At 51.5% G+C, this 16,298-nt stretch overlaps 1 protein-coding gene across 1 annotated transcript; it reads left to right on the forward strand.

The window, feature by feature from the left end:
• Nucleotides 1-9,225: 9,225 nt before the first annotated feature.
• Nucleotides 9,226-14,464, forward strand: PLA2G5 (phospholipase A2 group V). The gene is made up of 4 exons (XM_039229063.1): nucleotides 9,226-9,268; nucleotides 10,465-10,609; nucleotides 13,477-13,583; nucleotides 14,289-14,464. The coding sequence occupies exons 1-4, from the start codon at nucleotides 9,232-9,234 to the stop codon at nucleotides 14,411-14,413; spliced, it is 414 nt and encodes a 137-aa protein (XP_039084994.1). The 5' UTR covers nucleotides 9,226-9,231; the 3' UTR covers nucleotides 14,414-14,464.
• Nucleotides 14,465-16,298: the final 1,834 nt, after the last annotated feature.

Raw genomic sequence — 16,298 nt, forward strand, 5'->3', positions numbered from 1 at the left:
TCCCTTCCTCTCATCCTTGCCTGGTGAACTCTGATCCACTCTTTTTTTTTTTTTTTTTCCATTTTTAAAAATTGTGGCAAAATACACACCACTTAAAATTTACCGTGTTAACCATATTAAGTGGACAGTTCCGTGGTATGAAATACATTTATAATGCAGAACCACCACCATCATCCATCTCCAAAACTCATCTTGTAAAACTGAGAGTTTGTTCCCACTAAACACTAACTCCCTCTCCTCCCTCCTGTCCCCAGGCAACCTCCAGTCTGCTTACTGTTTGTATGACGCTGACTACTCTCTAAGTGTGTCCTACAAGTGGAATTGTGCAGTATTTGTGCTTTTGGGACCGGCTTTTTCCACTTTGCAGAACATCCTCAAGGTTCAGTCAACCCTGTTGTAGTGTATTGCAGAATTTCTTTCCTTTTTAAGGCTGAGTAATATTCCACTGCATGTATAGCCTGCATTTGCTTTATCCATTCACCTGTTGGTAGACCCTTGAGTTGCGTCCAGTGTAAGCTATTGTGAACAATGCTACTATCAACATGGGTGTGCGGACACCTCTTTGTGACCCTGCTTTCAATTCTTTTGGGCACATACCCAAAGGTGGAATTTCTGGGTCAAAAGGTAATTGTACTTTTAATTTTTTTTAAGTTTATTTATTTATTTTGAAAGAGAGAGAGAGCGCACGCACACGGGAGAGGTAGAGAGAGAGGGAGTGAGAGAGAGAATCCCTCTATCACAGTGCGGAGCTTGACGTGGGGCTTGAATTCACGAACCACGAGACCATGACCTGAGCCGACACCAAGAGTTGGTCGCTTAACCGACCGAGCCGCCCAGACACCCCTCACTATTAGTTATTTAAGGAATCACCATACTGTCTTCCACAGCAACTGTACCATTTTACATTCCCACCACAGTGCACGAGGGTTCTGATTTCTCCAACCTACTTTAATAGATTCAGTACCGGTGACTTTTCTTCTGGAAAGCCCTCAGCCATCTCCTTGTCCTCGGGTCAGTGCCCCTAATGTGCATGTACAGAGCTTTGCTTTGAGCTCAGTGCTTGAAACCCAAGTTTGCACGAGAGATGATCTCTGCTCTCAAGGGCATCACTGTCCCATTACTGAAGGAGGGACCTGCTGAGAGGGTAGGACTCAAGCCTGAGTTTTAGGACAGGCCACTAGAGGGCCCTCCAGGCAGGGTGTAGCAGTGAGGCAGGTGGTGATAAGCAATAAGGAATGGTGGAGACCAGGGTGAAGCTAAACACATGTCCAGGCGATGGGGGAAGCTGCTTCTCCCCTCTGGCCATTGTGGCCACGTGGGAATCCAGAGCCAGGATTGCCAGGACTTTTAAAGAGAAGCCGGAAATTTGGATTTATGTCGGAGATCTCTTAACACTTACACATTAGCAACTAATTCCAACATTTTGAGAGGTCATGTAGGATACGCACAGCACTTTCTAGCACTGTCTGGAGCCCTGGGCTGAAAGTTTATAATCTAAGACCCAGTTCTGCCCATCAAGCAATTCTCAGGAATTATGAGCTCTGACTGTAACTCAAGCTTTTGCTTCTCCATCTCGTTTATAAGGAAATCATGTAACACTGGTCAGACTTCCTGTGAAAATCATGATCATTACTTCCTTATTGGGGGGGTCTACCCCTTTGTGTAGTGGCAAGAATGTGTACTGGGGTGACAGGCCAGGCTTTAGATTTGGGGGTCTGCCATTTGTAAGCTACCTAACATCTGCCCCTCAGTTTCCTTGCTTACAGAATGGGGTCCTAATGCACCAGGAAGTTTTGTGGGGATTCAAGATTCCGAATGATAAAACTGTCTTGTGCCCGTGGCACAGTGAATGCTCACTGAGGATTGAGTTCCTCTCTCATTCTTTCCTTTTTAATTTAATTTTTTTATTGAGAAAGACAGAGAGAGAGGGGGCATAGTGAACAAATGGCAGAGAGAGGGAGAGAAGGATAGAGAGAGAAGCAGGGCGCGTGTTCATCCGACATGGGGCTTGATCTCATGAACCATGAGTTCCTAACCTGAGCCGAAGTCAGATGCTTAATGACTGAGCCACCCAGGCACCCTCTCTGTTCCCTTTCCAAGTGATCTGCCTTAAAACCCCCTCCAATAGGAAGTGCCAAAGAAGGCAGAATGTGTGATGGGTTCTATAACATTCCAGAGAAAGGCAGGCTTCCTGTGTAAGGAAGAATCAGGTAAAGCTTCCTGGAAGAGGAGGAGGACTCAGTGTGGACTGTCTGCCAGTGAGCTCCGGGCAATCATGCTCTATGTGCCAGCCTCCTGGGCAGGGGGTGGGGAGTGATGAGATGCAAACCCTCCGATGAGGCCAAGGGTATCTTGGCAGCTCTGGCTTCTAGATGAGAGAGTGTCTAAGTGTCTTCGGCTGCCCTCAGTGGGGCTTCAGCCCTGGGACAAGTCTGCACAAGATCGACACAGCAGGTGCCAGAGAATAGGCGTGTTTGTGAGATGTTTAATTTATTCCACAGATATTTCTTTTTTTTAAATATAATTCATCACCAAGTTGGCTAACATACAGTGTGTGCAGTGTGCCCTTGGCTTCGGGAGTAGATTCCCATAATTCATCACTTCCATCCCCAGTGCTCATCCCAACAAGTGCCCATCACCCACTTTCCCTGCCTCCCAGACCCCTGCTCAACCCTCAGTTTGTTCTCTGTATTTAAGAGTCTCTTATGATTTGCTTCCCTCTCTATTTATAACTACTTTTTCCCCTTCCTCTCCCCCATGGTCTTTTGTTAAGTTTCTCAAGATCCACATATGAGTGAAAACACATGGTGTCTGTCTTTCTCCGACTGACTTATTTCACTCAGCATAACACCCTTCAGTTCCATCCATGTTGTTGCAAATGGCAAGATTTCAGTCTTTCTCATTGCCATGTGGTATTCCACCGCATATAGAAACCACACCTTCTTTATCCATTTATCAGTCGATGGCCATTTGGGCTCTTTCCATGCTTTGGGTATTGTTAATGCTGCTGTAAACATCGGGGTGCACGTGCCCCTGTTCCGCAGATATTTCTGGAGTCTTCCACTCAAGGAGGAGTGGAAATAGTTGGGGGCATTTTAGTCACTGAGGCGTGAATGACTGGATCCATTACTGGGACGAGGGGAGCTGGGAGGGGCTGGGTTGTGGGGGAGACAATCTGGGGTCTCTATGGGACACTGAGCTAGACTATCAGACAGGTATTTGGATTGTACTTATTATATATATTGAATTATTATATTTGAAGTGTGGGCTGGGGCAGTGGGTATGAAGCTAGAGTGGAAGAGTCATGTATTCACTCAGCAAACCTAACAGAGCACCTACTGTGTGCTAAGTGTCAGGGATATGGGAGTGAAGCAGACACAGTGCCTACCCTCACGGGGCCTCAGCTCAGTGCAGCGATGTAACAGCAATCATATTGATAACAGTTATGATTCATTGAACACCTCCTAGGTGCCAGGCCCCATGAGGAGCTCTCTGCCTGCGTCATTTCACTAAATTATCACAATTACAGAATGAAGCTGGTTCTGTTCTTATCCCGCTCTACAGATGGGGCTACAAGGGAGACCTCAGGAGGCCAGGTGACACAGGTAGTCAGAGGGGACACCCAGATTTGAATCCAGTTCTGTCTGACTTGAAGCTCAGACTCTTTGACCTGACGTTGCACTTTCTCCTCATGCCCATACTCAGTCGTTTGTTCAGGGAGTGCCATTGAGTCACAGCTAGTGGCGGACACAGCTGGGCTGGGCTAGCTCCTGGACATCTGATTAGAAATAGGGCTTAAGTCCCAGAACACGGATGAACTCACCCGGGAGAGGTGCAGACAGAGAGGAGCAGATTCCCAGGGCAGATCCCTTGAAGACACCTGCATTTGGGGGGCTGAGCAGCGGAGGGCAGGTGGCAGAGTGTGGCCTCTTCAGAGAGAGAGGGCGGGGGGTGAAGCCCAAGCTTGGTCAACACCAGGCTTTGAGGGGGGTCCCCCTGGGAGCCGGCTCAGGGACACAGAAGAGGATTTAGGCAGCAAAGCACTCAGAAGGAAGCAGGTGAGGAGTAGAGGCTTCTCGGTCCAGAAATTTGCCTTTTTTTTTTTTTTTTAATGTTTATTTACTTTTGAGAGAGAAAGAGAGACAGAGCACGAGCATCATAGGGGCAAAGAGAGAGGGAGACACCGAATCCAAAGCAGCCTCCAGTCTCCTAGCTGTCAGCACAGAGCCTGATGCGGGGCTCGAACCCATGAACCATGAGATTATGACCTGAGCAGAAGTCAGAGGCGTAACCGACTGAGCCACCCAGGCGCCCCTAGAAATTCGGCTTTTTGAGTGGAAAAAAGAAAACTGGAGAGACAGATCTGCAGAATTGGGGGTGTTTTCTTTTTTTTGGCTTCATTTTGTTTGGTTAGGATGGCGAGGCCCGTGAGTGTCGGTGGGAGGAGGAAGGAACTGGTGGAAAAAAGTTCAAGCAGAACAGAGAGGAATTTTTCCAGGGTGGCTGTCAGCCCCGGACATACTGGCCCATATTTACTTGATGCCTTTGCTCTCTGTTTCCTCAACCCGAAGGGAAGCTGATGGGGAGGGAGGGGGTCAGTCTTGTTCACGGTGAGTCCCCCACAGGGCCCTGCATGCAGTAGATGTTCAGTAAGTACTTTCGTATTGAACTGAATTCACAGGGTTCCGGAGGGGGTGGTGCCCAGCGGTTAGGCCCCAGGAGGAGAAGGTGGAAGGAGGGCCGTGAGTGGAGGAAGGAGAGAAAAGAAGTCAAGAGCAAGGAGACAAAGAAGCTCACACTCATTTATTCTCAGAAAAGTGTGTGCACACGGGTCAGGGATGCGGCGGCGGGGGGGGGGGGGGGGGGAGGGATTAATAGACAGGAACAGAGCATAGTGACAGCTACCTATGTTCTTCCAGAACACTCTAGAAGGTTACTTGTCATTTACTTACGAGCATTATTTTGCCACTTCTCTGTTATAAATGCATTCATTCACTTCATCCTAACGAAGACTCTGAGGCAGGCCGATTACAGTCAGCCCGGAGATGTAGCTCATGGTGGGGAAGCCAGGATTTGAACCCAGGACTCGAAGCTGATCTAGAGTCTGTGATGCCGGCCCGCGGGCCACAGACCTCCCCACTTGGCCATGTTTTATACAGTAGTTTCCTCACCATAAGCCTCTGGGGTGTTGGGGCGGCATTATTCTCATAGTTCAAAGGAACAGAGAAGTGTGGTGACTTGCTTGGAGTCACACAGCGGCTGAGCGGGGGCTCCAGCTTGCCTTTGTCTGACGGGGAGCCTGGAGGGTTCTCTTTCTCAGGGAGAAGGAGAGCAGGGATTCCGTAAGGAGTCAGTCAGGTGCCAACGGGGAGGTGCCAGCGGGGCTCAAGGGACGTTTTCCAGAATCTCCAGAGCGGGGCTTTCACAGGCCTGTGGGCCTCCCCAGCCCGGGGGCAGGGCGACGGCTGGCAAGTGGGCAACAAGAGGAAGAGGGTGAGGGCCGAGTCCGGGAGGGCGCCGCCGGCTGCCATGGCCGTCCCCGAGCTGAGGCCCAGCGGGACGGGGTGAAATATGAGCATGAGCCGTGGGCCGGAGGACTCGACAGAGAAGCAGGGTGGCAGGTGGAGGGAGGAGGCTGCCCTGGGGGGGAGGGTTTCCAGTCTTCCTGCCCCCTCCCCGCCCGCCCCCTCCCTCCCGTGGAGAAGCCTGGAGTGTGGGTGGCCCAAGCCAGACCCTCTTCTTCGGTGTCTCTCCTGAAAGTCCCTGAGGCCCCGTGAGACACTTCAGGAAATAGCTGCTCTGAACAGAGAGGGACTGAGTCCCCAGGGGTCGGGAGGGGGGAAGCAGGGCTTTCTCTGTGAGCCGTGGGGACTCCAGGAGCCGCCTGGTCGGGAGGGGAGCGTGGGAGGCGGGCAGAGAGGCCTTTAAAACCCACAGGCCCAGCCCCTGCCTCTTCTGCAGGCCTGACCCGGAGAGAAGGTCTCCCTGGTGAGGAATCTCATTCTGGGGGCTGCCTTGCTTGGGGTGGGGTGGGCAGGGGGCAGGGAGGGGGAGGGGCTGGGAGAGGAGGGTCCTGACCCCCGGGTGCCTCCCCGACAGATCGAGGGGAGATCTCTCACATGCGCTGTGCAGGGGGGCTTGGTGCTGTCTGTCCTTCCTAGCCCGAGACCCGACCCGAGGGTCCTGGAGAATGGGGGTGGGGGGGCTACCGCACATGAACTTGGAGGGTCTGTCCCTCCGGCAACCCCGCCGCTCCTTGACCCTCATGTCTTCATGCGGCCCTTATGCTCTGTCTCCACTTTCTCCACTCTCATGACCTCAGCTACCACTTTACTCCTAAATTATCTTGTGGCTGCTGCTTTTTTCCCTCTGTGGTCGCTTGATAAAAATAGCCAACCCCACATCCTTCTCCTGGGGGGCGGCTCTGGGCTCCGCTGATGGAGCCACTTTCCCGGCCTCTGGGGCAGCACTTTCTAAGCTTCTTGCCGCCTCCTCTGTGAGGCCTGTTTGTACACTTTGGGAGCCCCTCCGTGGGGTCTCATGCTGCTCCCTCGCACCAGCTGCTCTAAAATGTGTCTGGGATTTTTATTTGATTCCGGTACATGGTGAGGCCAGTAGCTCAAGAGCCAGTGGCCATTTAAAAGATAGTCTGGAGGCTCCTGGGTCATTAAGTCGGTTGAGTGTCCGACTCTTGATTTTGGTTCAGGTCATGATCCCAGGGTTGTGGGATCGAGCCCCACATAGGACTCTGAGCTGAGCATGGAGACTGCTTAAGATTCTCTCTCACCCTCCTCTGTCCCTCTCCTCAACTTGTGCGCTCCCACCCACCCGCCTCTCTCTCTCTCAAAAAAAGGATAGTCTGTTTCTTACAGTTTCTGAGAGAAGGACACACATCACACTGTGGAAGGACACACAAGGAAGCACCAGCGCAGATCAGGAGCCAGAAGAAATGAGAGAAAGCTCAGCCCAGAGCCTTTCTCGTGTTTTCCATGGGTGAGGCAAGGCAGGGAAGGGTAAATAGTTTGGGATTAATGATTTCAGCAGGCTCTGGGTTACAGGGGGGCAGGGGTGGTCCCTGGCTGTCTGCTTCTGGCCCTGGTGTGATACAGGACAGAGGAAATACTGGCTGGGAGTGGAAGAGCTAGACGGAGAGGTTGGGGTGTGAGTGGCCGGACTGGCTGGTTTGCGTATGAAAGCCACGCTCACAGGGGAGTCTTATGTCACCTCTAGGAGTTAGCTGGCCCTGGGAGGGGCTGTCTCTTCTCAGCATGGTCCCCAGGACATCAAAGCATCATCCAGTGTGGAAAAGGAACGCAGTGAATGGTACAGAGTTGGTGCTCAGAGGCAGAGAAGCATAGTAGATTCCTGGGCTGAATCTCTGGGCACAACCCCTTCCTGAGCCTCGGTTTCCGCATCTGTAAAATGAGCAACTGCTACCCCTCATTCAACAAATGACTGCTGAAGGGACAGACATGGTGCCCGCAGGTCTCACAATAGCCACCAGCTGGGGTCCTCGCCAGGCTTAAGGAGCAGGGGACAGAGCCTGGCGCACTGTGGGTGCCTGTACACAGTGATGGCCTCTTTCTCTTGTTGCGGCTCCAGGAAGCAGCTGAGGAAGACTGGTGTGGAAGCGTAGGGTCTAGGGTCATTTTCCTTGGCCGGTCAGAGCCCTCAGGGTGGAGGTCAGGGGTGGACAGAACCCTCAGGAATGTTCTTGGAACTCAGAGGAGCTACTGGACAACGGATGGAGTGGAGAGGCCAGGCCAGTAGCCAGGAGCCCTGGAGAGCCCACAGCTTGTGTGTACGGAGCCAGGCCTTCGGAGGTGTCATGGGCTCCGGACAGAGCACTGCGCAAGGGACCACAGAACTCAGGGGTCAGAGGCACCGAAGGGGAAGCCCGGACTGACCACAGGCCAGCTGAATGACTGTGGATAAACAAGACTCTCTCTGGGATCCGGAGTGGGAAGGGAAACAGCCAGCCGCCAGTAAGGAGTCTTTGAGGCCCAGTTAGAATCAGGCGCTGGTCCAAGACACATGGAATTTCCTCTGCTTTCTGGGTGTGATTTTTGGTACTCAAGGCCAGTGATTCATGTGTTTGCCGGAGGCAGGTGTGGGGAGGGGAGCTCCATGGCTCAAAAGGAGGTTTGTCCCTCTGTGAAGGGAGGCCGCGAGGTGCAGTGAGAGGTGCACAGGCATGGGTTTGAACCCTCTTCTACTCTTTCTACCCGTGTGACTTCTGGCAAGTTCCATGAGCTCCCTGAGCCTCCGTTTCTCCACTGGCAAAATGGAAACAGAGACACCTCCCCTTCAGAGCTCCCGAAATTCACGAGTACCCAGGGTCCACTTGTTCTCTAAGTAGGCACAGTGCCTGAGGTCCGTGGAAACGTTTTAAGTTTCATTCCTTTAGAATCAGGAGGGGAAAAAATGAATATAATATTAACAAATATACAATCACACACCCAGCCTGGGTTGTATTTGCTTCCATACCAACGTAATTGGAAACTATAACTTAAAATATATATATTTTTTTTTTGGAGGAAAGGGCCCATGAAGGCAAAAGTGCTGGGGACTCACAAAGCCATAATGAGGCCCTGACAGCTGGACACAGGGGAGGGCTTGTGCTTCCTCCCTGAGTGCTCCCTCGGGGCCAGACATTCTCTGCGTTGGGAGATACCTGGCTTCTGCCCTCAGACACCAGCAGGGAAGACATCCTTGAACACTGGCAACCAAGCACCATGAGGTCAAAGGAACAGGGGACTTAACACCATCCCTGCCCCTCCATCTCTCACCCCTGCATCATTGCTGCCCTTGTCGAGGTTGTTTTTTTTTTTTTTCCCCAGTCTGGTCCTTGCGTCCTCCGGCCATGTCCAGCCTGCGTCAATTCCTACTCCTCACTCGTGCCACCCAATCTCCATTTAAGAAACCCACTGCCTATTTCTTTGGTTACTTTGAGCCATTTTCTGCAGAGGGGGCAATAGCGTTGGGGCATTTGTGGAGGGAAAGCCACATCTTTTGGGGGAAATCAGACCCCCGAATGCTCTTCTGCCCCCAGGAGCCCCTGAGATCAACTCCTTGAGGTCTTTGCCTCTTTTCTGGCTGAGGCGGCCCAAGGGCTGCCCAACAGGAGGGGCGGGGTCTGGCGGGGACTGAGGGTCGGGGTCCGAATGCATCATGGGGGCCTCTCCTGAGAGACGTGCCATGGGATGTGCTTTCTTTTCCAGAACCCCAGAGATGACGGGCCTTCTCACACTGGCTTGGCTCCTGGCTTGTAAGTACTGGCCCCACGACTTCTGAATGTGTGACCTTCTACCCTTAGAAACAGTGTAGTGGAAAGGAGGCCAGTCTTTGAGGTCAGAGAGACTTGAGTTTGAATGTCAGCCCTGCACTTTCTGTATCGTCGTCAGCAAGAACCTTGGCCTCTCTGAGCCTCTGTTTCTCCCTCTGTGACATGGGATAATATTCACATCAACCCTACTGGTGGGGCTGCTGTGGCGTGATTCTAAGTGGTGATGGGTAAAGGTTGTGCTACGTGGACAATATGTGGCATGCAAATGTGGGAAGCATATTTGTTTTTCTTTAGTGTAACACAAAATAAAATAAAGCCCGAATGAAAATAAGACCCTTATATAACAATTCCACCCCATGGGTCATTCTCTGCTGAGGCCGGCCTGGGTTTTGCACACGCCCCACTCGCTGTCCCCTCCCAGCTGGAAGGGACTGTACAGCACAGGGAAGCCCCATAACCATGTCCACAGCCCCTGCCAGGCTGTCCTAATCCTGATCTCTGGAGACTGATGGAGGGCGGGACGCCCAGAGCAGGGACGGAGACTCAGGCTCACTGTGAGACCCCGAACCTTTCCCTCCAAAGAACTATTTCCCAATCCGTAAGGGGAGGGAGCTGGCTTCAGTGATCTCAGAGGAGCCCACCCTGCTCTGAGGTTCTGTGCCTTACAAATGGGGTTATTTGCCTGGAGGGAGGAGTGCATCAGCAGGAGACATAGGAAGCACCTGTCTGCCCACTTCTTACAGATACCGTATTAATTATACCGGATATTTCTTGGCCATTCACTGCGTGTCTGCCACCGCGCTGAAAACTTACATCCTTTCTCTCATTTGAATCCTCAGGATGACTCCAAAAGATAGGCCTTTGCTTTAGCCCACCCCCTCCCCCAAATCTGCCCACGAGGAGGCCGAGGCTCGGAGAGATTAAGGGACACGCTCAGCATCATGTGCTGCGAGCGGCAGAGGCCAGGATTGGAAGTCACGTTTCCCATTCTCCAAGTCTGCCTTTTATCTCTCCGACTTGACCTCCCCTCTCCTGTCCCTGTCTCACTAACGGAGAAGGAGAAGGAGGCGCCTGGGTCCCCGCCAGTCCCAGGGCAAGACAAGGGGCGGGAGCGTGCAGGGCGACCGGGCCTGGGGCAAGCGTGACATGTTCACCTGGGGCTGGGGGCTGCCTTTCAGGTGTGCCTGCTGTGCCAGGGGGCTTGCTGGAGCTCAAGTCCATGATTGAGAAGGTGACCGGAAAAAACGCCCTTACGAACTACGGCTTCTACGGCTGCTACTGTGGCTGGGGAGGTCGGGGGACCCCCAAGGACGGCACTGATTGGTGAGCTGACTATCATAATTCTCCTCTGCACTCAGGCTCTACACCCCCATTATCTCACTTAATTCCACGTCAGTTCTGGAAGATGAGTACTGAAGCGCCATTGTATAGGTGAGACAGCTCCATCTCAGGGAGGTTAACAGACTTGCCTGAGATGCATCTAGTAATGTGCCACACATCTCCATGGAGACCTAATGTATCAGTTGGTCCATCGCTACATAACATATCACCCCAAAATGTAGTGGCTTAAAGTGACCATGACCATTTATTTTGCTAAGAAGCTGCCATTGGGCTGGGCTTGGCGGAACGGCTTGCCTCTGCTCCGCCCGGCCTCAGCTTGGGCAGCTCAGATGAGGCAGGACGATCCAGTTTATGGAAGGCTCACTCTCATGGCAGTCATGCTGTTGCCGGCTGCTGGCTGGGAGCTCCGCTGAGGCTGTGGGCCCGGGGCCTCCGTTCCTCTCACTTAGGCCTCTCTGAGGCTATTTGTTTGGACTTCCCCACACAGCACAGTGACTGTTGGGTTCCAAGAGTGAGAATCCCAAGGCTGCAAGACAAAAGGGTCTAGAAAATTCTATGGTGTCTCTTGGTGGAGGCAGTCCCGAAGACTTTGAGAGAGAGGGGACCTGGATTCCACTTGTTGATTGGGAAGTGCCAAAGTTCTAGGATTTTGAAAGTGAAATGGAAACAGCGTTCTCTGGAAAATTCCGAGATCCTTGGCATGGATCATGGAATGGGGCCATGAGGCAAATGGATGGTTGGAGCCAAGTTTCCCACTGCTGGAGGGGGAGTTCCCTTCCTGTGGTGACAGATTAGAGGTGGAGATGTCAGGACAAACTTAGCTTCATACAGATGCAGGTGGTTACATACAGAAATATGTACAGATGTGTACAAACATGGGTTAATGCAGACACATATTTTTTGCTCTGTCAGCTGGGAGGACCCAAAAGAAACATTCCACTAGCAATGGGCAACTTTTTAAAAAATTTTAGTTATTTTGGGAGAGAGAGAGAGTGCAGGAAAGGCAGAGAGAGAAGTAGAGAGAGAATCCCAAGCAGGCTCCATACTGTCAGCACAAAGCCCAGTTTGGGACTTGAACTCACAAACCATGCGATCATGACCTGAGCCAAAATCAAGAGTCGGATGCTTAATTGACTAAGCCACCCAGGTGCCCCAATGAGCAAATTCTTATGTCCAGGCTTAGTCTCTAATACCATTCTCAAAAAAAAAAAAAGACAACAACAACAACAACAACAACAACAACAACAACAAAAACCGAGACTCCTTGGAGACATGGCTGATTCTAGAATGAGGGCAGGAAATATACAGGATGAGCCTAGAGTCTCATGTAAGGCCGAAAGGTAAGCAAGTGTTTAAAAAGAGCCACCTCCCATGATAGGGATCTATGTCAGGGAGCACAGGAGCCGACTGGAAGAGCTCCCAGTGGCCAAAGCCGGAATAATTAGAGGAGCAAAATAAACCCATAGCCCCAGTCTTACCATAAGAAGAACATCAGACAAATCCCATAGAGGGACATCCTACAAAGTACCTGCCCAATACTCCTCAAAACAGTCAAGGTCATCAAAAACAAGGAAAGTGTGAGAAGCTGTCCCAGACAAGAGGAGCCTAAGGAGATAGGACAATTAAAAAAAATTTTTTTAGGGGCGCCTGGGTGGCTTAGTCGGTTAAGCGTCCGACTTTCGCTTAGGTCATGATCTCACAGTTCGTGGGTTCGAGCCCCGCATCGGGCTCTGTGCTGACTGCCAGCTCAGAGCCTGGAGCCTGTTTCAGTCTGTGACTCCCTCACTCTCTGACCCTCCCCTGCTCACACTGTCTCTCTCTCTCTCTCTCCTAGAAATAAATAAAAATATTTTAAAAAATTAAAATAAAATTTTTTTTAATGTTTATTTATTTTTGAGAGAGAGAGAGACAGAGCATGAGCAGGGAAAGGGCAGAGAGAGAGGGAGACACAAAATCAGAAGCAGGCTCCAGGCTCTGAGCTGTCAGCACACAGCCCGACGTGGGGCTTGAACGCACGAACCGTGAGATCATGACCTGAGCCTGAGTCACCCAGGTGCCCCAGGAGACATGACAATTAAATGTAATGTGGACATTAGGTAAATAGAAAGGAACAGAAATAAGACATTAGGTAAATTAGGTGAAAACTAAGGAAATCTAAATAAACTACTGAGTTTTCTACAATTAATGAATCAATAATGATGTATTATCATTTAGTCAGTTATCTAGTCAATGACATCCATACTGGTGTGTTAATTGTGACAAGCATATTGTATTAATATGTCAATACTAGGGAAAATTGGATGTAGGGTAAAAGGGAACACTCTGTACACCCTTCTCTATTTTTCTGTAAGTCAGTTTTTAAAAAATGCAATCTGCCACACGCAACATACAGGAAGTTTAGTTTTTGCTCACGTAACAGTTCCATGTGAATCACTTGTTAATCCCAGGACCCAGGTTCCTTCTATCTTGGGGCTCTGCCATCCCCTGTGGCCTCAGAGTCCTCTGCTGGGTCATCTCCATCCAGCTGAGAGATGGGAGAGAGAGAAAGAGGAGGAAGACAGTGTGGGAGGGTTTCCTGGGTAGGTCTGGAAGTGGTGTCCATCACATCTGCCCACAATCCCCCCGGGGCCGGAATCTAACTGTGTGGCCACACCCACTTGCAGGGGAGGCTGGGAAATGTAGTCTCACCGTGAGCCCTGGAGGAGAGAGTGGGTCCGTTGCAATGAAAGAGCAGAGAAGTACTCAGCCTTATCACTAGATTCCTTCTTTGCCAGACCACACCCACCCCGGTGGCCTCGGCTACAGTGCCGTGCCCGTCCACTCAGGCTCTAAGTCTCTTGCATTGACAGGTGCTGTTGGGTGCACGACCACTGCTATGGTCGGCTGGAGGAGAAAGGCTGCCATATCTGGACACAAGCATACAAATACGGATTTGCACGGGGACTGGTCACCTGTGGTAAGACTGGGGCTTCCCGTTCAGGACACTGAGCAAACCTGGGTCTTTGCTGGCTCTGAGTTCAGCCGCCCCTCGAGGTCAGCCAGCCTATATCTTGGAGGGCAGAGCTGGGGACGAGAGGGGCAGGATGACTACAGCTGTATGTGACCTCTGGGAAGGGCTGGAATATCTCAGACTGAGCATTCACTAGGTGCCAAATGCATGCTTCCTTTTTGTTGCTCCCCCAAATGCCTTTTGGAGCATGTTTAGTCCCATTTTACACACGAGGAAACTGCAGCTCCGAGGTTTGCCAGTGCGTGCAGCTAGAGCTGGGATTCAAGCTCTGCTCCACCCAAGTTCAAAGCTAAGTCTGAGGGTGGTGTCTCCTCTATGAGAACTGAAATTCTTCCGGAGCAAGGGCTGCCTCCACCGTCAGAGTGGGGAACTCTGGAGAGGAGAGAACATGTCTCTGCCGTCAGATTGGGAGCTCCCAGGGGGCAGGGACTGTGTGTCCCTGGGCTGAAACCTCACCCCGGGCAGCAGCTGGGCCTCGTCCATCAGATCACGCATTCCCCAGTGTAGACTCTGTGCCTCCCTCATCAGACTGAGAGTTTGCTGGGGCAGGAAGCAGACCGGGGGGTCAGCTCACATGAGAAGCAAGCCCAGGAGGCCGTGGAGGTTGACTGTCTTCCCCTCCTCATTCTGCATTTGGCTGCCTGTTCGCAGCGCTCGGGGCCCACTGCCAAGTGCAGCTCTGTGCCTGTGACCGGAAGCTCGTCTACTGCCTGAAGAGGAACCTGAGAAGCTACAATACCCATTACCGATACTTTCCCAACATCCTCTGCTTCTAGCGGCCCTCAAGACCACCCCCCCCACCTCCTGCAACGCGGAGCTCACCCACTCCGCTGGGTTCCTGAGAGAGGCTCGCAGTCCTGGACCTCCCCCCTCTCTCCACGGTCCGCGGGGCCTGGCGGAGCCCCACGGCCACACCCCACGTTCAGAGAGTCCCAGGAGAACGACTCTGGTCACAGGCCCCGGGAAGGTCCCCTTGTGAGGCGGGCCCTCTGACGCTGGGAGCCCGCCCCTCACTCCAGGCCGTAGGCTCCCCTCTCGCCCCGAAGACAGCGCCCCTTCTCCGGGAAGATACGTTTACTTTTCAGTTTCTGCAGTCGGATTATTGCTACCACCCTCTAGAGAATTTTTCCTCCAGGCAGAAGCAGAACTGACCCCCTAATTCTGCCATAGAGATGTTAAAAAAATTATTCTTAAAAAAATTTTTTTACTGTTTATTTTTGAGGGGGGTAGACAGAGAGAGAAAGAGAAAGAGAGAGAATGAGGAGGGGAGGGGCAAAGAGAGAGAGGCTCCAGACTCCGAGGTGTCAACACAGAGCCCAAGCGGGGCTCAAACTCACAAACCGAAGATCATGACCTGAGCCAAAGGCAGATGCTTAACCAACAGAACCACCCAGGTACCCCTAAATAAAATTTATTCGTAAGACACATTAAACCACAGGGGCATTCTCCTCGGCCCTGGGGGAATCGTCTGCACCTCTTTCTCTGTCGCTGGGACCCTCCACTCAAAGTTCACCACAGATTCTCAGGGATAGAAGGTGCAGGTTCATAAACAGAAGGTTTTCTGGGACAAGATCCAAGCCTTCTTTGGGGTTCATCTCCTTAAACCTTGGGGTTCCTCCCTGGCCAAGCGCTGGGTTTCTGTTTTCCTTGGGGAGGTAGGGGAAAGATGACACAGTCATGCCAGTTTGGGCCTCCAGGCCAGCGAGGGCCACATTCAAATCCCAGCAGTGGCTCCTCCAGCTGTGTGGTCTCAGGCTTGTTACCTAACCTCTCTGATTTCCGGTTTCTTTTTAAAACAAACAAACAGAAATCTATAACGTTTCTTGTAATGTAAGGTGGGAATCCCAAGGCCACTTAATGCATATACAGGAACGCTGAGGTTCTGTGATCTCAGAGCAGGACATTTAAAACAATAGAGTTCAGCTGAAGGGTTTATTTTTACCCAGTGAGGATTCTAAAAACCCACCTCATCTATCAGTTCCTAAAAGAAAGGACGTTCTGATACAGAGACTGTAGGAAAACAGGACGCCCTCCAAAGCAAAGGAGAGTCCTTTCCAAGAAAGGACTGACCTTTGGCTTCCTTATGCGGACAAACCCCAACCACGTGATAAATGGGGTCTGGAGTTAAAAAGCTCCAATGCTGAACATTTTCAAAATAAAATCAAATTTTACAAGATGACTCCAAATGTACTAGTGTCCTAGAGACATTTGATACAGACCCAGGTCTGTGTTTGATGGTGTTACACAGAATGGGGCTCAAATGACCACTTGGCTCATCAGATTTTTTTTGGATCAAAAGCATTTCCCAAATCCGTTAAATGGGTGTGTAGGCGATTTGAAGCTTTCTTTGCCCTAATGCCATGTCTCTCCAGTTGCGATACCCTGGATGGCGGAGAAGAGTCCCCAGCCGCAGTTTCTCCCATCTTCCATCAGGGTCAGGCGGCAAACAGGACTGGTCTTGCCGCCAAATTCTGCAAGAGGGGCTGCGTGCAGGCTGCTGTCACCACGCATCCCAGCCCAGAGCACCAGCTTCAGACAGGCGGACAGGCATTTGTGGACAAGGGATGCCGTGAGGTCACGAAAGCAACACCACAGGCTGAGATGGGCATCAGCTGGAAGGGTCCGTGGGGAACTTTTATTTATCTACCAGGAAACTGAAGT

Source organism: Hyaena hyaena, unplaced genomic scaffold (genome assembly GCF_003009895.1).
Source record: "Hyaena hyaena isolate Hyena2069 unplaced genomic scaffold, ASM300989v1 scaffold_35, whole genome shotgun sequence".
Lineage (NCBI taxonomy): Eukaryota > Metazoa > Chordata > Mammalia > Carnivora > Hyaenidae > Hyaena > Hyaena hyaena.